Source organism: Dipodomys spectabilis, unplaced genomic scaffold (assembly GCF_019054845.1).
Source record: "Dipodomys spectabilis isolate Male_0828 unplaced genomic scaffold, ASM1905484v1 ptg000095l, whole genome shotgun sequence".
NCBI classification, from domain to species: domain Eukaryota; kingdom Metazoa; phylum Chordata; class Mammalia; order Rodentia; family Heteromyidae; genus Dipodomys; species Dipodomys spectabilis.
In genome coordinates, this window is record NW_024870772.1 from 12,463,135 (window position 1) to 12,488,327 (window position 25,193).

General features: G+C 36.0%; 1 protein-coding gene across 1 annotated transcript in view; it reads left to right on the top strand.

The window, feature by feature from the left end:
- The window catches only part of Diaph3 (diaphanous related formin 3), a 446,709-nt gene that overhangs the window by 23,533 nt on the left and 397,983 nt on the right, over window positions 1-25,193 (top strand). The window contains exon 2 of the mRNA XM_042685827.1: window positions 3,922-3,954. Within this exon, the coding sequence (XP_042541761.1) occupies window positions 3,922-3,954 (33 nt within the window). The remainder of the gene's footprint in view (window positions 1-3,921; window positions 3,955-25,193) is intronic.

The following is a 25,193-nucleotide window of genomic DNA, read 5'->3' on the forward strand; positions in this document are numbered from 1 at the left end:
AATTGTAATTCCTCTGTATGGTATTTTCACAATAAAAAAAACTTATTAATAAAAAAAAAAGAAAATAGGAAGTTTACTAAAAGCCAGGAGTTACAGCTATTTTTCAGTTGCATGTGGCGTCGGGGCTTTGTGTATTGCATTGTATGCTATATAATTTGGCCATCTCCTTTACTTGTAAACTAATTTGGTGGTGGAGGAATTGAATCTGTTTGCAGGGATTTGAAATTGTATGTCTAAAACTATAGAATCTTAAGTTTTCTTTTTCTATAACGCTAAGAAGTTGTAGGTTTTAAGAAAGTTCCCCTAGTTGCTTCCATTTAATAATCCCTCAATTCTCTACTTGGAGTTGATGCCAGAAAAATCTACTCATGAACTGGATGGATGAGTATAGCTCCTGTTTCCCACCACTGCAAGAAAGTGATGAGCTGTGGTTCCAAAACAGAGCTACTTCATTTATAAAAAGTATCTTGGCTAACCGACCATTTAAACTATACTTGAAGAACCAAGTGTTTGTGTATGTGTAATAAAGTTTTGTTTCCTTTTAAATTAAGGATACTACCTTATAGTTTTATGTCTATAAGTGATAGGTTGAATTTCAGAGAATTGTTTGAAAATTTTAAAGTCAGTCATTTTCTCTTTCTCTCTCAGCAATTTAAATTTTACAAATCAACTTTGTCTTATGACTGTATAGGCCAAATTAGCGGGACTTGGACACAATGAAACACTATAGTGAAAAACTTGAATTTAATATTAACATTCCCATAGCCCTTATATATGACTATATAAGATGATGCTAAACGAAATGAACCCCAAGATAGGGATACAGAGGTTTTATCTTTGTTGCTGTTGTTTTTTAATGTACTTTTAATAATATACTGTGATTTTTGTTTCTCTTGTGTGTTCCTCCCTCATAGTATAACCCCTGTTTTCACTGTATTTGATTCCGGTGTCCTGTATCTTGTATATACATTTTTCTAATTTGGGGAGGGGAAGGGAAATAACAAAAAGCTGAAATAAGGATACAGGCTGACCCATTGTAACAATGGGTCAAGATACTGTTGAAAACAAACTTTGGAACTTTGTGGAGGTGGAGGGAGGAGTTGGGGAAGTAAGGAGGGAAAGGATCCTAGCGGAAAAACAAAGGAGGGGGTAACAATGCTAGATAGGAAATATACTCATTACCTTTCTCATGTAACTGTAACCCCTCTATACAGTATCTTTACAGTAAAATATATATATTAAAAAATAAAAAATAAATAAAAACAATCACATAGCCCAACAAAAGTTTACTGCTTGGTATAACTTCACACTTTATCACTAAGTGTTTAGTGTTAATGGCTATTTCCCTCAGGTTTAAAGTAATCTAAGTCATTGGACATTATAGTTCTTAGGGGAAATTAGAAGGGCTTAGATCTATTCAGAGTTTTAGTGTTAGCATGTCTTAGTAGTTTAAGATTGTAAACAAATAACTATAGTCACCATTCTTTAGAAAGTGACACCTTGAAGTGCAACCTATTCTCAGATCTGTTTTCCAGCTACTTCAGTTAGCTAATGTCTCTCGTCTTGTCATGGGCCTTTGAATTTCCTGTCATTTTATGCCCTTCTGGCTTTTCTTGGTGTGGTAAGAATCAATAATGGGGTGTTTTCCAAAAGAGAAGGAATAATGAACTTGACCTTAGCTAGCCTTTTGCTTTTTCTCTCCTCAGATTCTTGTACTTTTCACAACCAAATCCAGGACTTTTATTTTTCTCTTAGTTAACCCTATGTTCTGTTTTGACTCATCACAAGTTCTTTTGGAAAAATTTTGCATAAATTTGGGTTGTAACTAGGCTATGTATATGCCTAACAGTGGAAAAACAGACCAAGCCCATATCAAATTAATTGAATCCTTTCAAAAGTTAGACCCACAAAAATAATTTTAAGAGTTAAAAAAGAACAACGAACATTATGAAAGCTGTTAGCCTTGTGTTACCTCTGTTTTTAGGTGAGAGTACTTTTAATTTAAAAGGCTGCCCAACTTTAGGCTTTGAAGATACATAAAAATGTTTTCTTGCATTTTTACATCTTCTGGTTTTATATTATGCAACTTTCTCTCCCTGTTTTCATATCGACTACTTTGCTTTCTGTAACTTCTATACAGGTTTTACATCATAAATCTGACATAGTCCCTACTATCATTCTCTCTAAAAGTTGTTTTATTTTCATGGCCTCTCTCCTTTTTTTTTTTTTTTTTTTAAAGTAATATCATTGCTTTAACAGCACTTTCTTGAGGCAACTCATACTAGTTTTTTGTGAATACTTTCCTTTTGTGAAAACATTTGATTATTCTAAATAGAATTTAAGCCTTATCCTTAATTGTCTTAGCTTTTTAAGTATTAGACCACTTTACATGCTATTGTCTGAACTTACCTATATCCCACTTTTCTTGTCATAGGGGCTTGACTCATTTCAGGAGTTGTAAGAGTGTCTGGAGTGAGACTCCTGAATGTAAAGTAATAAGAGAGATGTAGTTAACCAGAAAAGATGTAATGGGCTGAAAACTTCTATTGATGGATGGCAAGCAAGGGTAGAGAAGAGAACTACAGAAGTCCCATCTCTCTATCTTTGAGAGCTCTGTAATTGTGGTAGAACTCACCTCTAGAATGACATTTTATATTCTTGCTAAGCATGATACCATGCTTAATGACTATTGTACATGCTTGTTAATTTCAGAGGCTGAAAAGAATATTATCAAAAGCATATTCTGTACCCTACAATTAGACACTAACCTATACATGTCATGTCTTTCTTATTCCAGGGTCAAAGTAAGCCATTTTAATTCAACAAACAGTTCTATTTAGAATCTAGCTTTGTAGTCAGTAGTAGTCATTAATATGGCTATATTTTTATGATATATGCAAAGGTTTTGTTTCCTCCAGCTGCTTGTTTTCTGTTGCATTCAAAGAAGGAACATCTCAATGAAAGAGAATCTGGAATAGTGATTTACATTGTATAGATTTTAAATTAGGATCATAATTGAAGTGGAGTCATGATTATAAAAATGTATTTCAGTATATAGATATGAATGACATTTTATTCCATTCAATAAATGTTTGATGTAACTCTGTGCCACTTATTCTATTAGATGATAATTGTTCACCTGTCCTTTTATAATAATTAAAAAAATAGATCTATTTTCCTGTTTAGGAAACGCTTGACTCTTTTGCTGGTCTTTGAACTACCTAATGCTCCAAAGAGTTTCCAAAATCTTTTCAGATTTATAGAACACTTTTTGCTTGAATACTTTTCACTTTTGAACTCCACTTGGTGGGAAATTAATTTATTCATTTTCTAAAGTGGTCTTATGTTTGTCTACCAAGGAAATCATCAAAAGGGTTCTCAAATCAGCTAGCAATGAAATTGAAAATTGTCTACTGTCACCACTGGTGATAAATCAAAGTGATGTTAAAGATGCAAATAGTCATTCTAGTACATTCTTCTTCGTTACTTGAATTGTTTAAGTTAATTAAGCCAGCAAAGTACTTCATTATCAATTATGTGACATACTAATCATACATTCAAAGTTTCAATGAAAATTTTTTGAAAGTTATATTTCAATCTTTATATGTATTGTGTTCTAAGTCTGTATATTTAATTATGATAATACTATTAATTTGGAAAGTGTATTTATGGTTACGTCAGCTAGGTTTCTAGCTGTAACATTCACAAATCCAAGCAATTTTACTATGTATTTGAAACTTTCATGTTAGTCAACTTTTGTTCATCTTTGTGAAATTAAAACAATATATAATGCATTTTTATTAAACTGTCAAGAATTTAATTACCTTTAAGTTAATATTGTAGAATTTTAACTGCACTATTAACTAAAATAAAGAAGCTAATATAAATTACTGATTGATGTTTTTTTTTTTTAATTTGCAGCATTTGAATATTAGGACACTGACAGATGATATGGTAAGGTTATCTTCAACATTACTTTTTGTTAGAATTTTAACTAACCATATAATGTTCCTTGTGTGCTGGACTAATACCTTTGAAATTCCTAAAAACTACATATAAGTTGGAAATGCTATAGTGATCAAATCAGAGACAGAACTAGTGAAATAAATTAATCATTGCTTTAGTAGTCAATCTTAATTTGCAAATTGTTAGTTAACTTTGAGTAATTCAAATCAGCTCTCATTCTTTGGGGATGAATTGAATACTTCAAAAAGAGAAAAAAAGATATGCTATCTTTTCAGGAATATATAGTTTCTAATTAAAGTAAATCTGTACATATTTTTGAAATTTTATTAAAAAACGAGAAGCAGGCATACCTTACTATGTATTCTTCATGGTGTTAATAGTAGGGTCTCTCAGAAGTAATATTGCAAATAATTATATGTACAGATACTTGCATAGTCAGGTAAATATTTCTGAGGAATATATTTTTGAATGCAATTCATGGATAATAGTGAAGGAATAGCAATGAACACAGTAACAAACTTTAAATAAAGAATAACATCAAAAATATATAATCATGACATAGAGAAAAATTCTATATCCCATTGACCAGGTTTTGAATTTGGCCTTACCATATATTAGCGTTAGGCCAGGCACCTAGAACATGATAAACAGTCTGACTCCCACTTTTTGTGTCCAGGGTGCTGCCTTTGGCATCTGGGTAATGTGGACATGTAAAGATGAATGTGGCATAAACGTGAATGATTTAACAGTGGAAATTTTGATGCTTCTCTCTGAATAGTAACTAAGAAAGTGACTTTTATGTAAATTTTTTGTTTGGCTATGGCAATATCTAAAAATTTGTTTAGATGCACTGTGTTTCCTAACAATATGGATATGTTCTTGGAGTGCTTTATTAGGTGATTTCATCATTGTAGGAGCATGAGGGGGTACACACAATCCTGGAAGATACAGCCTGCTGCACAGAGCCAGTTATATAGCTATATCCATTGTCTGTGTAGCCCTTCATTGATGGAGACATCTTGTAGAGGCTGATGGACTAGTGTTTAGAAAATAATGACCATATGCTTGGCATGTTTATTTATTGCCTTGAAAAGATGTTTGGCCTTATTTATAGTTGAGGACACTGAGATACGGAGATTGAGATACAATCATGTAACATTTAGTTCACCCATTGAAAGTGCATAGTACAATCATTTTTGATATATTCATAAATTGCTCAACTCTTATGAATTGAACTATGAATTTTTGTGTAGATATAAGAATTGGTCTGTACAACCAGTTTTAGAACGTTTTCATCCTCCATAAATATTTCATAACCATAAAGATTTTCTCCCCATTTTCTCTGAGCTCACCTATCTCTGGTATCCCTGAGGTGCCCCATGTCTATTTCTGGTCTCTATAGATGTGCCTACTTCAGACATTGCATGAAAATGGAACAATATTTGGGATTGTCTTCTTTCATTTAGCATAATGTTTTTAAGCTACATCCATTTGCTCCATTCCTTTTTATTGCTGGATAATATTCTTTGTATTTTTGAGGTTTGTTTATATTTTGTGAGCACTCTGCTTTTTTCTGTTCCAAACACTGACACTCCTTTCATTATGTGACTATTTTTTCACACTGTAAATGCATAAACTTTACCTAGGTTTTACAAACACAGTCATGGAGTGGCTTCAGCAGAAACCATCTTGCTCTCTTTTATATTATAAGGGGAGGTTCTTCTCCCTTCTTTCTCCTTCCTACTCCTATTTCTTACCTCTAATGCTGTCCTGACAATGGACCATGGTAATGTCAGACTTTTGGTAACTAATGGGTATTTACCACGACATCATTTATCTGTCTTTCTCACTGGTATAAACCACTGAAGGCTAAGACAGTGTGTAACTAATGCTTCTAGTACTTGTCATATTTGACATGTAGTAAACATTTGAATTATTTGTTGTTGAGAACCTTTTGCCTGACTTTGTGGCAATCTTCCTGGTTGGCCACCATTTCCTCATCCTTGCTTTTGTTTTTTTTTTTTTTTAAATTTAATTTTATTTGTGAACATACTGTACAGAGGGGTTACAATTACATGGGCAGGATAATGCGTACATTTCTTACTAAGCATTGCAGCCTCCTCCTTTGTTTACCCTTCACCTCCCTTCCCCCCAACCCCCCCCAATCCCAATCCATCCCCCCCCCCCCCCCCCGCCCCCCTCCGCACCGACGTTGTAAAGCTCGTTTTGGACATGACAACTTGTACTTCTCATTGTTGCAACAGGTCCACCTGTATCCTTAAACAACTGGTTTTTCCCCATCTCCTCCACAAGTTATACTGACATCAAATATAGAGAAAGTAGGGGTTATACTGTGGGGGAGGGACATACAAAGCAACAAAGAGATAATCTTATAAATGAAACACATGCATGAAAGAAAAAAAACATTAAAATACATATCTAAGGGTTCATTTTCCTGACATCACATTATCTGACCTTTTCCACTTGACTCATACATATACTAGATATTGCAAATAAGGGAAACCATGGGACCTATGTTTCTTTGGGCCTGGCTTACTTCACTTAATATAATTTTTTCCAAGTTTTTCCATTTCCTAACAAATGGGGCAATGTCATTCTTTCTGATGGAGGCATAGAATTCCATTGTGTATATATACCACATTTTCTTGATCCATTCATCTACTGAGGGGCATCTGGGTTGGTAAATAATGCTGCAATAAACATAGTTGTGCTGGTAGCTTTAGTGTGGTCTTGTTTGTAAACATTTGGGTAAATGCCCAAAAGTGGGATTGCTGGGTCATAGGGGAGTTCTATGTGAAGTCTTTTGAGGAACCTCCATACTGCTTTCCAAAGTGGTTGAACAAGTTTACATTCCCACCAACAATGAAGTAAGCTTCCTTTCTGTCCACATCCCCTCCAGCATCTGTTGTTGTTAGAGTTCTTGATTTTTGCCATTCTAACTGGAGTGAGGTGATATCTCAATGTTGTTTTGATTTGCATTTCTTTTATGGCTATGGATGTTGAACATTTCTTCTTGTGTCTATTGGCCATCCTTCTTTCTTCTTCAGAGAAGTTTCTCTTTAAGTCTTTCGCCCACTTATTTATTGGGCAGTTGTTTCTTTGAGGATTTGTTGTTGGGGGGTTTAATTTTTGAGTTCCAAGTATATTTTAGATATGAGACCCTTGTTCGTTGTATGGCGAGTAAAGATCTTCTCCCAATCCGTGGGCTTTCTATTGATCTTGCTAGCTATGTCCTTTGCCATGCAGAAGCTCTGCAACTTTATGCAATCCCATTTGTCCAACCTTTCTTTGATTTGTTGTGTTTCCGGGTCTCTATTCAGAAAATTTCGGCCTGAGCCAAAGAGACCTAGGGTTTCTCCCATTCCATCCTGTAATGTTTTCAGAGTGTCTGCTTTGACTCTGAGGTCTCTGATCCATTTGGAGTTGATTCTGGTGCAGGGTGAAATATAAGGATCTAGCTTTAGTTTTCTACATGTAGTTAACCAATTTTGCCAGCACCATTTACTGAAGAGGCTGTCTTTCTTCCATTCTATTGTTTTAGGTCCCTTATCGAAGATTAGATGGCTATAGGTCTGTAGGTTCATTTCTGGGTTTTCAATTCTATTCCATTGGTCCTGAGGTCTGTTCTTATGCCAATACCAAGCTGTTTTGATTACTATGGCTTTATAGTAGAGTTTGAAATTTGGTATTGATATTCCTCCAGCAGTGTTCTTTCCGTTGAGGAGCGTTTTTGCTATTCGGGGTCTTTTATTGTTCCATATGAATTTTTGGATTGACTCTTCTATTTCCTTGAAGAATGAGGTTGGAATTTTGATAGGTATTGTGTTGAATTTGTAGATAGCCTTGGGAAGTATTGCCATTTTCATGATGTTAATCTTTCCAATCTAGGAGCATGGGAGGTTTTGCCATTTTTTAAGTTCTGTGTTGATTTCCTTTTTCAAGATTTTAAAGTTTTCATCATAGAGGTTCTTCACTTCTTTGGTTAATTCCTAGGTATTTTATTTTTTGTGGGGCTATTACAAATGGAGTTGCTTTCTTAATTTCAGCCACACTTTTCTCATTGTTGCATATCCTTATCCTTGCTTTTGTCTTAGATGTGCTAATGATTATCTCCTGCATTCCTTGCTGATCTTCCCATTCTGTTCTTTTCTGATCTTGTGTGGTAGCTTTTTTCTTGTATAGACCAGGGCCAGAGAGGAGGCGGGTGGTTCAAGCAGCAAGTCTAACTTAGGCATCTGGATCCACTGTCACAGAGGTCTAAGAGTAAGCCTGGCTGTCTTGAACAGGAGATAACTGATGGATAGATTTCTTTTCTTCCTCATTGTTGACTGGTGCAGTGTGAAAGGGTCATTGGATTTGGAATCAGAAGACTCTTGTTGCAAGACAACTTCAGTACTGATGATCTCTGTGACCTTGACAAATCAATCATTTGATTGATCACTTATTTGGAAAACAGACTATACCTTTTCTCTATCCTCATAGGGTTTTGAGGTTTCAGATAAACTGAAGTATGTTGAACTGCTGTTCTTAGTTCTGTCCCTGTTCACAAATGTTTCCTGATGTCTGTAGACTAGAGGGTGGTGTGCCACATTTGCAGCTGAGCCATGCAGGGAATGTGTGTTATAGATCAAGGCAGAGCTGTGGGAAGGGAAGGGGTAGCTGGTTATTTTGAGGGCTCTTTAAACTATTTCTGCTATGTTTGAGCCCAGGGAAGCATTTGCCACTGATACTTTGATATGTGCTGGCAGTGTTTTCTAATTAAAGTTTGCCATCCCCACCATGTAGACAGTCTATGTATGCTTTTAATTTAGAATTTCTTAATGTGAATAGCCGTTTGGGGCAGAACTTGAGAAAAGGCATGCAAGAATCAAGTTTGCTATAGCCGTATATTTTGAAGAAAAGTGTTTTAGAAATCTTAAATAAAAACACCATTGATGACATTAGTGTTAAAATTTCATCAAAGTTATTTATTCAATTAGTATTAAAATTCATTGTCACAGAACACAGTCTTATTGTATAAGAATGAAGGATGACTATGTTATTTGGATCCCTAGGAGCTGCTGATAGACTTTAAGCAGTATTCTTTCTATGAGTACCTGAGTATTCTGTCAGTGTAACAATTTTTGAACCATGGTTGTTTGACTGCAGTCCTCTTTGGAGGGCTGATTCTGTGTATTTAGGATTGCTGTAACTTGTTTAGCATTATGAAATAATCTTTTTAAAATCTATTCCCTAGTAGTAAGCATTAGGTTTTATTCCTTTGAAATATACTGGATTATCCACTTTATTAGGTGTAGTTGTCTGCTTCCTCTATGAAGAACAAAAATTTCTTGGCTTGTCTGATACCACATTTTCTTGGTTTCATACTCCTCTGACCTTTTCCTTTTTAATTTTCAGTGTGTGGTTGTTTCTGTCCTTACACTATTATCATTTCTCCGTCTTCCATTCTGAAGCTGCTGCTCTTTTCCTCTGTGTATAGGGCTTTATTTGGATGATCACCTCTGAAGATTGCCACTCCCATCTCCCTTTATATGATCCTTTCCTCAGACATATTAATGTATTGGTCTATTGGATCCCACTATAGGGATGTCCTGTTTACTCAAGAAACTATATGCTGTGAGCCAAACACTTCAATTTCCTCCAGTCCTTGCTTTTGTTCTTACTTTCTTTTAGAAGCTGACATTACTCTTTCAATATTTCTTTTTCATTATTTCAAGATTCTGTCTTCTAAATTTTTTCTATCAGAGTGTTAGTCCTCTCATTTTTTTTTCTTACAGGAATTCTTTAACAGCTTCCTGTTGCTTTCTTGAAAGCTCCTATTGCTCATTCTGCACAGCAATGAGTGATCTATCTTAATCTATCTGATCACTTTGCTAGGTGTTAGAAAAGCTGGCAGTCTTGGAATTGAGGCCTGTATAACTTGGAGAAGGCCTGGTAAGGTATTAAATCAAAACTTGTTTGACAATGGAATGGGGGAGGGTGGTGGTGGTGGAAGGCTACAAAAGAATGAGGAAGTAAGATACCTATTTTGTAAGGAGACCCACCAATTAGAGAGCTGTCTTAAGGGTTACAGAGATTGGCCTTAGGTCAAATAGGGAAAACAATGTCTTGCCCTATTTAAGATTGTTTTTTCTACCTGGCTGGCCTATAATCCTAGGTACTCATAAGTCTGACATGTGAGGAAAACTGTTTAAAACCAGCCTGGGCAGGAAAGTCTGTGAGACTCTTATCACCAGTTAACCACCAAAAAGATGGACTGGACAGTGCTCAGGCACTGATTTCAAGCCCCAGTGCCTACAATATAAATAAATAAATAAATTGCTTTGCTGCATCTGTTATTTATAGGCCAGGCTTCCAGCATGGCCTATAAGTCTTCAACGATAGGACTTACCTCTCACTTGATGTACATCCCTCACACAATATGCAGAAACCTGTCAGAGCATAGAAAGATTATTTAGGGAATGTAAAAACAACTTAGAATGCTCACATAAGAGGCTCGGCATCCATGGGTTTAGGATAGATTAGAGGTTCTCCTTTGGAACACGTGTGGCTGTGAGCTGGTGGTGTGGAGGCAGCCCTAGCTTTCCTGCACCCAAAGTACAGGAAAAATAAAAAATAACAGTATAACAGGGGAATTATGCCTACTGATTAAAAGTATATTAAGTAATGTGTAAGTTTAGTTAGATGCTAAATAGTGTTCCAAATGTTAGCTACATAAATATATTTAAACTCTACTTAATCCTCTGTGTGAGTACTGTTATTCTAATCTTCAATGGGACACTGAGGCAAGAGAGCTTAAGTAATGGGTTCAAAGTCATAGGACTAGACAGGAAAACTGGGCAGTCTGGCTCCAGTGAAGATTTTGAAGCCACTTAAAATTCTAAGCCTCCACTGAGACTGCCACATGTGCAAGCTAGAAGCATCTCTCACTTTTTTACTTTTCTCTTAAAGGCATTTATGTGAGACTCCTCTATTTAAAATAACCTTGTATCTCAGCCATTGACCTTTATCTTGAGAAGACTGTGGTAATTGTGAAGACAACCTCTAAGAAGCTTTCTATGATGAGAAATGAACTGTTTTGAATGTTTCAAGTAAGCTAGACTGAAAAAGGTGTATCCTAAGGATACACCTTCTCAACATCCATACTGAGAAATGTCAACAGGTAAAGGATATGTGAGTTCTTTAAATGGTAATGAACATAGATGACTTCAAATCTAGCAGCTGTTGTGTCCCTGAAAGCTCCCCAGAGAAATGAAGTCTTAGAGCCACTGTGGATATATTTTGGTCTGGGGTGGTTCTCATGAGTCCTTTGAGCAGTGCTTGCCTCTTGACAGAACTGTGGGCCTTCTGATTCACTCTGTATAATGACTCCCAGTGTTTTCTCTGAGATGGACTTGTCTTCAGATAATTCTCCAGATGAAAGTGGTGTATGTAACATGATGTGCTTTGTCTACTTGTAGATTCTTCCTGTACCTACCAACACGTGCTAGTCTTGTGGGTTATATATGCAAATAGGTATCACACATTTGAAAGAAGAACAGTAGTTTTGATTATCTAAACATGTCCCTGCCTTGCTGAGTCAGGCAAGAGGATATAAATTATTAGCCTAAAAAAGTACAAGTTAGAAGATTTAAAAAACAATTTTGCTGGTCAAATCTCTAGCAATCATGTGGCAGTTGTGACATAGTTGTCCCTGCCCGAAGGGGCACATCAGAGTTTGAGGATGGTCTCAGCAGCCTGGAAGGGATCTTTTCAGAGGTATCACATGACAGTGCTCTTGGTGGCACAGAGAACAAAATGGTATTTTTTTTTTTTTTTTCTGTGACTCTGGCTGCAGGCAAAGGTTTTTGAGACATCCTTAAGCCAATTAAGTTTACTTTTGTTTTCTTTCCTACTTATGCATGAGAATGATACATGTCTAGTCTTAAAAAGTTCTTTTAATGTAATAAAGTAGACATTTTAGTGCTGCATCAATTAAAATACTACTTTACTGGATTAGGAGAATATAATGTAAATTCATTTTACATTTGTTATCTTTCTATAATTTTCCTGGGTAAATTGAAAATAAGCGTTAAAGCAAAAGGTATGATACTTTTTCATAGTTTTTCTATAAAGCTGTCTTGAAAATATACTCTTCTAAAGATATAAAGTAAACATAGCAGGGATTGATGCAACTCAGTGTATGTAGTACTATACATCAAAACACGTTATGTAAGATTTAAAGTATTTACTAAGTCAGGTGGGCCTTTCAGAGCCCATTAATATGAGTTAATTGGGACTTCCTGTACTTAGAGTTTCAGTAGTAGCACTTAAGTACAATATCAGAATCTTTAAATATTTATAGGATGGGTTAGAGAGTACCTCCTCAAATCAGCAGAGATGTGGGAATAACATCAAGAGCTTGCAGAGTGGAATATACTAATGTGCAGTAATGTGTGCAGATCTATTTGATTACCTATTCATTCATTAAGCATTTACTGAGTGCCTAGTACTGTTATAGAAATATAAAATTTATTAGATTGTCTCTGCCAGGGAGCTGTGGGGAATCAAGTAGGTATATAATAGTAGTTGTAGTGTGGTGTGGTAGGAACTATGGAAGTATATAGGATTTAGTAGAAGGCATAGAGTCAACTTAGTCTTAGGGATGGCTATGTAAAGAAGATGACCTCTCAGTTGAGTTTTGAATGTCTAATTGGAATCCAGGCTGGCACTTGTGATTTTTCTTTTTTAAACCCTGCAATACATTTACTTCCAGGATACCAACGGAATGAATTCCTAGTGGAAGCATGTCAGGTTGGCAGTTGGAAAACAGTTGTTGTCTTCGGATGGTATTTATGTATGGATAGTATTGAGCTATGCCTTTATAAAAGATAGTGTACTATTTATTTAGATATCAAATTTGTATTCCTTCACGTATATACTATTAATAATACTTAAGTTCTTGGGGATAGGAGGAACCTTGATGCCACCTTGGGCAAAAAAGTTGTGAGGCCTTGTGGTTTTTTTCTTCCAGATAAAGAGAGAGATTGGGGTGCAAACTTCTAGACAAAAGGAACAGCATGTGCATATGTAGTAGATTCTAGGTTTCATTACACATAGGTCTCATGATAGAAGGATGTAGATTGTGAAGCTTTTTGTGATGAGGAAGTTTGATTCAGTTCGAGGTGGACATAAAATCATGGTAAAATATTTGGATGCCAGTTACTGAGTAATGGGGAAATATAGGCAGTGTTTAAGCATGAATGAAGAACATAGCTAGATTTGCATTTTCACTAAAGTAAAAATGATGTTTTCATAGGGAATTGCTTTGAGTAGTGTGGATAAATGGATATGGCTAAAGAGTTCACAAAGACTTGGCCACTGATTAGAAAGTTGTAGTAATAATCCAAGTGGCCTATACTAGAGTGACAGCAGTGGGGACAAAGAATATAAATTAATTATGAATAGTCCATATGTTTTTCACAATTCAGATCACCATTCATCTAATAATAAATCACATAAGAAGTCGCTTTTCATGTAAGTAATAAGAACTCCTTTTGTCTTTCTCTATTCAAGTTACTTTATTCACCAAATCTGATGTTGTCTTAACTCCTCTGGGCTTTCTAGACCCTCCTACTTTGCCCTTTGGGACTCAAAGTCTGTTATGTTCTAACATTTTCATTCCTTCTTGCTGTAATTGAAAACTGGATGTTCTTTGTAGGCTTTATTTTCCTGGTAGCTTCTTCCTTCAAAAGCTTCCAGGGTTTTTTTTTTTTTTTTTGAAGCATAAGCAGGCCAAGTGTGTAGCCTGTTTGTTTCCTCCTTGTTGGTCTCAAGTACAGGTCTTCCATCCCTCCCACAGATTACCTAAAGGCCTTTAGAACTTGAGTTACTGCTTTTCTGGCACTGCTTCTGTTCCCATTCTGTGTTCACCTACTGGGTTCCTAACCTGGGTCTATGCATCACCACAGGAACTGTGGCAGAACTCATGGTATCATTGACAAAAACATTAAACCTTTATTCTCATTAGCCTTTAAGTGAAATTTACTATTTTTAAAATTCTGAATATAGGAAAATAAAACCATCAGTGTAACATCAATAACAACAACAAAAAGATTGCCACAGCAGTGTCTGCCTGGTGACTTTATCACCAACTATAATGAAGCACATTAGAGTTATTAGAGACATTTCGAAACAGGTTTATATTCAGTATTGTGTTGAAATTAGATTTGCAGTTATCCTTTGTTATTTAATGCAACAGTGAAAAACATCCTACTGCTATATTCAGATTTAGTTTAATACTATGATAATCCTATTTTACAATGCTTTTCTTGTTATTGTATGTGCTTTTAAGATGGATATTTAAAAACATTTGATGAGTTCCATGTTAACCATCTATTTCTATATAACAGTTTTTCTTGAAACTTTGTGATTTAAAACACTGCAGTTTTCAGCGTTTCCTGGGTGTCAGAAACTTGGAAACAACATAGTAAGATGGTTCCACTGTGAATCATCAAGATGTCAGCTCAGTTTCAGTAATCTGCAGGCTGATGGAGCAGTTATCCATTTCTGGGGTAGCTCCCTCCTGAGGGACAAGGTGGTGCTGATTTTAGGGAACATACCCCTGTTCCTACCTATGCGGTATCTTCCTGTGCTGTTCAATGTTGTGATAGGTGGCTGGAGAATGAATGCACATTGGAACTTGTTTTTGAGAAAATTTGTTTTAAAGAAAATTTCAGGGAGTAATTAAGAATGATTCTCAAATCCCATGAGATGTAAATGTGAAGAAATTATTGTAAATAGATGAAATATTTTGGGGCAAAAACAATACATTTTCTTTTCAAAGACAACTCTAAGAAACTTTTTACAATTTTACTAAAATACATATTAAGAGCTGGAGAAGTCCTTTTGTGTCATTGAAGATGTTGAACATAGTAAATAGTGGTTAATAGGACTTATTACTGTGAGATAAGATTGTGGCCTAAGACATGGATGGTTTTTTCACACCTGAAGGTACTAACAGCTAGTTTTGCTTCCAGCAATGACGATATGGTGATGACTTTACTAGCCACTGGGACAGAGAGGCTCACTGCTTAGTTGGTGACATGCATATCTTGTAATTCTTTTTTTTTCTGTAAAATTTTTATTATAAAGGTGGTATACAGAGCATTTACATAAGTCTAGTAGTGAGTATATGCCTTTTTTTGGACAATATCATCTTTTCCCTCATTCTCTCACAGTTTTCTCCTCCTGTCCTCACCCACAAGTTGTATAGTTCATTTTCAACATAGTGTCTAGTGGGTACTACTCCTACACATACTTATTTTTTTTTTTTTTTTCCTTATGGGGTTTTTATTCCTGCTTTTTTTTTTTTTTTTCTTTAATTGTGAAAATACTGTACAGAGGGGTTACAATTACATGGGCAAGATAGTGAGTACATTTCTTATCAAACATTGTAACCTCCTCCTTTGTTTACCCTTCCCATCCCTTCCCAGCCTTCCCCCCACCCTCCCACCTAATCCTGCCCCCACCCCCCAAAGTTGTAAAGTTCGTTTTCGACATGACAACTTGTACTTCTCATTGTTGCATCCGGACCACCTGTATCCTTTTTTAAACGACTTGTTTTTCCCCTTCCCCTCCACAAATTATACTGACATCAAATACAGTGAAAGCAGGGGTTATACTCTACTCCTACACTTGTATACCCTTTGTCTCTCCATTTCTGTGTTCCCCCTTACCCTCCCAAAGACAGATAAATGAACAAACAAGATAAAAAGAAAAGAAATCAAAAACAACAAAGAAAAACCTCTTGTTTCTATTTTCTGGAGTTCATTTAAGTAATATTATTTTATATGATAGAAGTACATAGGTGTTGTACCTTTGTGTTCCTCTCCTAAGAGTATTTTCCTTTGGTCTCACTGTGTGTGAATGCCTGGAGTCCTGTATAATTTATAATATTCCACTGTATTTTGCTCTAGCTTCTGCATATGAAAGAAAACATATATTGTTTGTCTCTGAGCTTGGCTCACCTTACTTAACATCATTTGTTGTAGGTCCATCCATTTTGTCATATAATTCTTATATCAACTTTATATGGTTCCCTGACATATCTCATTTCAGTCTTTCTTGAGGGACTTTCTTCATCCCTGAATTAATCATCATTCCTTTCTGTTGATAATTATGTTTTTCGGGGGTCACTTAACACATTTCACCTTGTTATAATTAGTTGTTTGTTACATACTTTCCCCCCATGTGGTCAGCATCATAAGAGATGGCACTACATTTTATATATTTGATTATTTAGTACTTGTCTATTCATAAGTTTAGCAAGTACCAACTGAGTGCTAGCTGTCTCCAGGTAGTGTATTACGTAGACCAAGTATCCATGTCTGTTGGTGTAATAAATGGCTCCAATACATACCTATAACAGCAAAGGACTCAGCCTCTGCGGGTCAGGGAGGTTGCTTATCTGGGTAATTCTGGCTTAGGATCTCTCATGAAGCTGCAATCTATAGTCATCTAAAGGCTTGACTGTCACTTCCAAGGTGGCTCACTCACATGGCTGTTGGCAAGAAACCATCTCTGTCTTTCCCTCCCTCTGTCTCTCTCTTCTGGCGATACTGGGGCTTAGACTCAAGGCTATGTTAGCTTGCTGGACAGATGCTCTATTGCTTCCACTGTAACTGATGTTAGTCTGGTTACTTTTGAGACATGGTCTCCCTTTTTTTTCCCCCTTGCTGACTTGCACCATGGTCCTCTTATTTAGGCTTTTGGTCCTAGGTTTGAACTCAAGGGCCTGTGCACTATCCGTAAGCCTCTTTGTGTTCAATGCCAGCTCTTGACCATTTGAGCTTTTTTCCAGAGTAGTTTACTGGAGATAAACGTCTCATGGACTTTCCTTCCTGTGCTGGCTTTAAGATGCGATCCTCAGATCTCAGTCTCCTGAGTAGTTATCGAGGATTACAGGCATGAGCCACCAACTTCTAGTTGATTATGGATTTTATGTCATTTATAGACCTGTGTGACACTATGGGTCAGGAGCAGGTGGCACTTTACATGAGGAAGTCACCTGTGGCAGAAGAGGCAAGCAGGGTTATTTCCTGCTGACAATTCTCTATGATTAGCACTGTCACCACAGGTTTAAATAGATGACATGGATTATGGTAACAATAGCAAGTGGTTGACTGAACAGAATGCAGAAGTAAGATTCTGGAGCCATGGTTTTAATCAGCAAGTTTCCTATTTTGTAATAAAGCTGATTAGAAAGCCAAACTGCCTTTTTAGTTTAGTGCCCTCTAAATTACAATAGGAATTGTTTGATAGGTAATTTTAAGCAAAATATTTTATTCTATATTTCAGGTATGTGTTTAGTTGGAATTGGTTCTATAATTAGGAGGAACTTTTGTTTGTTTAATAATTCTCCTGGATTGCACAAAAATCTTCTTTCTTAGTTTTAAGGAAGTATGTTTATGATCATATGTGACTTTTTACTGGGCAGTGAAATTATGACTAATGATTACCCTGTCTTCCTTTTATATCAAAACCCCACTGCTCTGTTGGTATTTACACAATGCTTTATTAATGGAAACCCTAAACACTAAGTTTTCATTATTGCATCTTATACTGTAGCTAAAAACCCAGATAGTGTTTTTTTTTTAAGTGCTTGTTTTTGTTTAATTAATTTTATTTAAGCTGTCATTACTGATTATCAGTATGATTACTCAGTATGAGATAATACTCAGTAGGGTGCTCATTTAACTTCCCCTGAAGATAAGTGATATTAATTTATAAAACTTAGTGTACCCCAGACACAGTCAAAGCCTTCTTAATTAATGTGGTTGTATCACCTCCAAATATCATTAGAACACAATTCCCCTAGTCATAAGTATTTATTAACCCATTCTTTGACTAGTTTGAATTGTATTTTTAGCTTGACTTTAAAAGAATTCCATTTGAAATTAGGAAATTTTTATATGACATTTTTATATGACAATTTTTGTGTGACAATAACATAAGTTGTAAAACATATAAACTACCCTCAGCCAGTCTGTCATCTGTAGTAAAGGATGAGGATTTCTATTTTTCTCTATATAGGTATTCTTAACATTTGTGTGCTCCAATTTGCCTTGCTTTAAAAGAAATTGCATGTGAGAGATGAATTAGGAAATGCTCTTTTTCATTTGTGAATTGAATTATAGAAGTACAACTTCAAAAATGCGAAATATTTTCAGGACATTTAAAATCTTCTTTACAAGCAGACGTTGTAATAGTGTCTCGATGTTGTGGAATTTACCTTGAGTGCTCCGGGGAGCAGCATGTTTCAGGGTCTGTTTTTCCTTTAAGCTTGAAGTCTTCCACAGATTGAGTTTACTGTTTGGGTAGAGGGAGGAGAATTGTATTTTCCTACTAGGTTCCTTTATTTTGTCTTTTATCTCCTAATAAGGGGAAGTAAAACATTACATTGAGTGAACTAAACACTGATCATTGCATGTTCACTTCCTTTTTGGATCTGTGTAGATTTAGAAGCTAGAAGGAAGTTATGCTAAGTTTTCCTGACTTGTCTTTGGCCAACTATATAGAGTGGTAAGGTGCAAATTTTCTTTACCTTTTGGTTAAACATCAAAGTTTCTCTCAGATCTTATGTACTAAGCATGTTGAAGATGTATGCTAATTCTATTTTATTATTTTTACACATTACATTATCTACTGATATAAATGTAGTTGTACTGCTCACATAATAGTTGTTTTTCCTTTGTGCTATTCTATAAGCCAAATACTATGAAATTTTAATGTAAAAGAGTGGATCGTATCCTTTATGTAGTCTCTTCATTGTAAAGATTAAATAAACGTATTCAACCTAGTGCTACATTTCCACACTCAGGAACTCTTTACCATTGTTACTATTATTATTTTAAAAATAACATTTAGAGATTCTTATTTGAAAAGATACTGGGTCTTTGTGAAAACGCATTTTATGAAATGCTCTGATTCATAGAGCATTAGGTTATGTATTTACCTCTAAAGTACTACAACCTACTGTTTTCACTTATTGACATGTTTACATTTTTAATATTGATGCTGCATTAATGATGTTTTGCTTAATTTCATTTTCTCATGTGTTTGGCATACTAATGAAGTTACACTTGTTGCATGTGAGGAGGAGTCACAGTAGTTTCTATACTTAAGAATTGATTTTTAAAGTGGTTGAACAAATTTACCCTCCCACCAACAATGGATGAAGGTTCCCTTCTGTCCACATCCCCTCCAGCATCTATTGTTATTAGAGTTCTTGATTCTAGCCATTCTAACTGGGGTGAGGTGGTATCTCAATGTTGTTTTGATTTGCATTTCTTTTATGGCTAGAGAGGTTGAGCATTTTTTCATGTGTCTATTGGCCATCCTTCTTTCCTCTTCAGAGAAGTTTCTCTTTGTCTTTAGCCCACTTATTTAAGCAGTATGGAGGTTCTTCAAAAGACTCCACATAGAGCTCCCCTATGACTCAGCAATCCCTCTTTTGGGCATTTACTCAAATGATCACAAACAAGACCATACTAAAGCTACCAGCACAACTATGTTTATTGCAGCATTATTTACCATAGCTAAGATGGAACCAACCCAGATGCCCCTCAGTAGATGAATGGATCAAGAAAATGTGGTATATATATACAATGGAATTCTATGCCTCCATCAGAAAGAATGACATTGCCCCATTTGTTAGGAAATGGAAAGACTTGGAAAAATTAAGTGAAGTAAGCCAGGCCCAAAGAAACATAGGTCCCATGGTTTCCCTTATTTGCAATAACTAGTATATGTCTGAGTCAAGCAGAAAAGGTCAGATAAGTTGATGTTAGGGGAATGAACCCCAAGATAAGTATTCAAATGTTTTTTTTTTTTTTTTTTCCTTTCATGCAATTGTTTCTAACATATCTATGATGATTTCTATGTTGCTTTGTATGTCCCTCCCCCACGGTATAACCCCTGCTTTCACTGTATTTGATGTTGGTATAATTTGTTGAGGGGAAGGGCAAAAACAAATCATTTAACTAGGGATACAGATGAACCCATTGCAGCAATGAGATGTACAAGTCGATATGTCGAAAAACGAACTTTACAACTTTGGTGGGGGGAGAGGGTCGGGTAGGGGGAGGTGGGAGGGATATGTGAAGGTTTGGGAAGGGGAAACAAAGAGGAGGCAACAATGCTTGATAAGAAATGTACTCATTATCTTGCCCATATAATTGTAACTCCTCTACGATATTCTCACAATAAAAAAAAAGAAAAAGAATTGATTTTTTTATTGTACAGAAATTAAGACACTCTAAAATGTGATTCAGAAAATGGAGGGAGTAACTAGATCCATGTCATTTGGTGTTTCCTAGTGTTTTGAAACAAATAACCACGATTATAGTAGAAATCTTTGCAGTAACGGTCACCTATAAAGGTAACTTGACAGGTGTTGGTTATTTTGAAGCAGAGAATGTCAGTGTTTGGTAATTAGATGCCACTCTTTTTTTTTTTTTTTGGCATTATATATTATGGTACATACGCCTTTCTACATTTCTATGTAGCTATATAATTACCTGTTCATATGCTTGTCTCTACTTGATTGTAAATCTTATACATCTTATTTATCTTATATCAACAATATCTGATACTTCTCCATCCTCTTCATTTCTTTTCATGGATCTGAGATTCCATGTAGTAGTATCAGTTTTCTTTAGCCTGAAAAACTTCATTAATACTTTGATAGTAGGGTCTCCTGGAGGCAGATTCTGTTTCTAATTATTTGGTTCTTACTTAGGAAAGATTTATTCACTTCATATAGAATCTCAGAATTGCAATGTGTTCTTCAGACTTTGGAGTTTCTGTTCCATTGCCTTTCAGCACAGTTGCCTTTGTTTCTGGTGAGAAGTTAGCTGTCATAGTATATAATTTTTCTATATGATGAATATTTATCTGTACCTCTTTGTTTTGGTCTTTATAGTTTTAAGACTATAAAGTAGTTAATGGTGTGGATTTTCTTGTTTTCTTTTCTTTGCATTCTCCTTAGGGTTTTAAAATTAGTTATTTATTTATTTACTTACTTACTTACTGTTGATCATGGGGCTTGAACTCTGGGCTTGGGCACTGTCCCTCAGCTCTTCAGTTCAAGGCTAACACTCTACCACTTGAACCATAGTGCCACTTCCAATTCTCCTTTGGTTTTACTGGACTGCTTGGATCTCTGAATTTATATTTCTAGATATGTATATTTATACATGTATATATGTATGTATATATCTGGCTATCCATCTACATACATACCTATATACATATAGATTATGTAAATATTTGTTGTATACCATTCTTGCCTTCTCTTACGCTTCTAGACCCCAATTACTTTGTGTAACAACATTTTGTATTATCACAGATCTTCCTTTCCCTTCCCCTTTTATCCCCTTTGTGGATAAAGTGATTTCTGTGATAATTTTGTTCCTGAAACAAATTCCCTATCTCTCATGGTGTCCAACTACTTTTTTCATTATATCCTTTAGCAGTGTGAACTGCCTGTCTGGTAATTCTAGCATGTGAACTATCTCTGGGTTTACTCCTTCTTTTGGACTGTGGGTCATATTTCCATGCTCTTTTGTTTGTCTTGACATTTGATTGAAGTATAGTAAAAATGAAAGTATATAATATTTTTCCTGTGTGCAAGAGTTGGAGGAGCGGGCAAATCAGTTTGATCTCCAGTTGAGCTAAGCTAGGCTTTGTTGCTTCTTTAGTTTTGATTCAGCTCATCTGTGGCCTCATATGTTTTGAGGGCTTGGGATCTGAGTATTATTGAGAATCTGACTTTCTATTTATGACTTGACAACTGAACTACCAGCTCTTCAATCTCTGGGATATTTTTTTCTGCTTTTAAGTCCCGATGTCCATTTTTAGGATTTAGAGTTCTCTTTTTGTTTCCAGTTCCACATTTCTCCCTCTGTTTACTGAGAACATTCTTTCTAAGCAGCCGTCCTGCCCCTTGTCTTTCAGAAAGCACCTGTCTAGTACTCTGTGAAGGCATGAAATGTTTCATGGTTGGTTCTCTCAGGTCTTTTGCCTTGTCTACCATCTTAGGAAAGCAGCTGTTTGCAGCTGGTGGAGACCTCACATGACTCAAGAGAATTCTTGCTTAGGTTCTTACTCTGCTCCAGCCATTGGCATGCTCCCAACTGCAGATGACCAAGACCTGAGGGAGAGTTGGTAGGTGGGAAGAGACTTGATGTATGTCTGAGGCTTTATTAATAAAGACTTCTTGAAATTCTAATTTCTTGTAGGAGCACCCATGGCATTGTTAAATTATTGATAATAATTTGACAAATAATGGGTTTGTCACCCACGGCAGTCCAAGTATTAAAAATTTGGCTGTGCTTCCTTTACTTTTATTGTACTTATCCCTGACAAACTGGGGAGAAGATAATGTTACTTCTCACTATTCAATTATTTTTGTGGCCTTAGCTTTATTTACTTATTTGTTGGTTATGGGGCTTTTACTCTGGGCCTGGGTGCTATTCCTGAACTCTTTGTCTCAAGGCTAGTGCTCTACCACTTTGAGTAACAGTGTCACATCCAGTTTTCTGGTGGTTAATTGGAGGTAAGAGTCTCACAGACATTCCTGCCTGGGCTGACTTTCAACTGTGACCCTCAGATCTCAGTCTCCTGAGTAATAGTCCCCAGTGCCTGGTGGCCTTAGCTTTTTGGAACGTTGAAAACATACATAATATTTTCAATTTTCTGGTTTGGTTTATATCTTGGGAAGAAAGCAATGGTTTTATTGAAACTACTTTCTAAACTTTATAGGAAGTTGCCATATTCCTAGAACTTTAAGTGTAGGTGATGTTAGATGGGTCAAATATAATTGTGATATTTAGTATTTTTCTTAGACATTTTCATCATAGTAAATGTGAGGGCTATTTTCTTTTTTCTTTTTTTTTCTTATTGGTGGATCGTGGGGCCTGGGCCCTGGTCCTTGAGTTCTTCAGCTCAAGGATAGCATTCTACCACTTGAGCCACAGCACCACTTCGGCTTTTTCTGCTTATGTGGTGCTGAGGAATCGAACTTAGAGCTTCATGTATGTAAGGCAAGCACTCGACCACTGAGCCACCTTCCCAGCCCAATGGGGGCTTATTTTCAATGGTAAACATTCTCTTTATATCTGTATCTTATTAGTTGAGAATATCCTGTTATTTGTGGTATTGGCAACTAAACTGTAGGCCTTGCATTTGCTAGGCTGGCACTCTACCACTTGAGCTGTATCTTTAGCCCCTTTTTGTATTGGTTCTTTTTGAAGTAGGGTCTCATTTTATGTCTAGGCTGGCCTGAGCTGCCATCTTCCTAGTTGTACTTTCCTATGTCCTTGGGGATGACTGGTGAGCATCACTGTACTCAGCATTCTTCTTCTCTGTAGCTGGGATAATGGATATGCATCACTGTTCCCAGTCATTTGTTGAGATGAAGTCTCATGAATTTCCTTTCCTGAGCTGACATCAAATTGTGATCCCCTGATCTTTGCCTTCTAACTAGGAACTCCTATTTTTTAGTGAATTAAATAATCAATACTATGACATTGTCCTTTTAAATTGAGATGTTAGGAATCATATTAGGTCTAATACAAGTTTTTGTGCTAATAGAAATGTTCTATATATCTTTGACCAATAATGGTAGCCACTATCTACAATTGACTTTTGTACACTTGAAATTTTTCTAGTGAAGCTAAGGAACTACTAACTTTTCCATAAGATTTAACCTTATTCAATAGCCTTTAGTGGCTAGTTGCTACCATGTTGAGTTTCATGATGAAAACAATAGTGTAGTATATAAGGAAATTATGAACAGTTCATAGAATCACTGATTTAAAATCTGTCTAAATACCTACTTTAAGAGTTTTAGTCCTTTTGGTAGTTTAAAATTATATGAGTCTTGAAAAAGAGTCTGGTTCTCTGTGAAGAATAGAACTTGTAAACATCAAACAATTTTGATTGAATTAGGTTTTTAACCTAACACCTACATGTTTTAAAATATCAACAAACTATTTGACCTCATGTTTAGATAAGACATTTTGCTGGACTTCCTGGTGTCTTGGTTCTTGATAATTCAGGTAGAAATTGGAATAAATATCCCACATTAGCAAACAAATAAAACAAACAAGCTATTTGATTTTTGTAGGAAACAAAAATCTAGATTTATTTTCTAAAGTTTTAATAACCATGCTCTCTGTATGTTCAAGAAGTTCAAATACAGACCAAGCTGGGCAAAGAGAATGTATTATCAGACAAAGAGAATGTATTATCAGATGATACAAGTAAAATTCACTTCTTAAAATTCTTAAATTCCATTCATTATTCTTTTCTCTGACTTGCACTAGGAGATGGTATACATTAGGGCATTTGAAAAAGGGCGGAGAGGTGTTCTACAGCGGGACCCTAAGTATAAGTTTGCTGACTTAATTTTTTTTTTTTTGGTTGGTTGTGGGTCTTGAACTCTGGGCTTGGGTGCTGTCCCTGTGCTCTTCAGCTCAAGGCGAGTACTCTGCGGCTTGAGCCACAGCGCCACTTCCCATTTTCTAGTGGTTTATTGGAGATAAGAGTCTCACAGACTTTCCTGCCCAGGCTGGCTTTGAACCGCAGTCCTCACATATCAGCCTCCTGAAGGATTACAGGCGTGAGCCACTGGCGTCCGGCTCTGACTTTCTTTTGTAAAATGACTTAGTTTGCTAATCTGTATAGTGAAGGCCACTTGTCCTTGGAACCTCAATACTATAATATTATGCCTTTAAAATTAGGAATCTTTGGGCTGGGAAGGTGGCTCAGTGTTAGAGCGCAATTAGGAATCTTTGGGCTGGGAAGGTGGCTCAGTGTTAGAGCACTTGCCTTGCATGCCCGAGGCCCTGGGTTCGATTCCTAAGCACCACATAAGCAAAAAGGAAAAAGCCGGAAGTGACATTGTGGCTCAAGTGGTAGAGCACTAGCCTTGAGCTGAAGAGCTGAGGGACAGTGCCCAGGCCCAGAGTTCAGGCCCCACGACCGGACCAAAAAAAAAAAATTAGGAATCTTTGGAGATTGTGTGATTTTTCTTTTGCCTTTATATAGGACAGTTATTGAACACTTTCCATTTTTCATATTTTTTGTTACTAATTTTAAGAACATTAATTGTGAATACTTTTTGACAAAATTACAGAGACAAAGTGATTGATCCTGTTTCC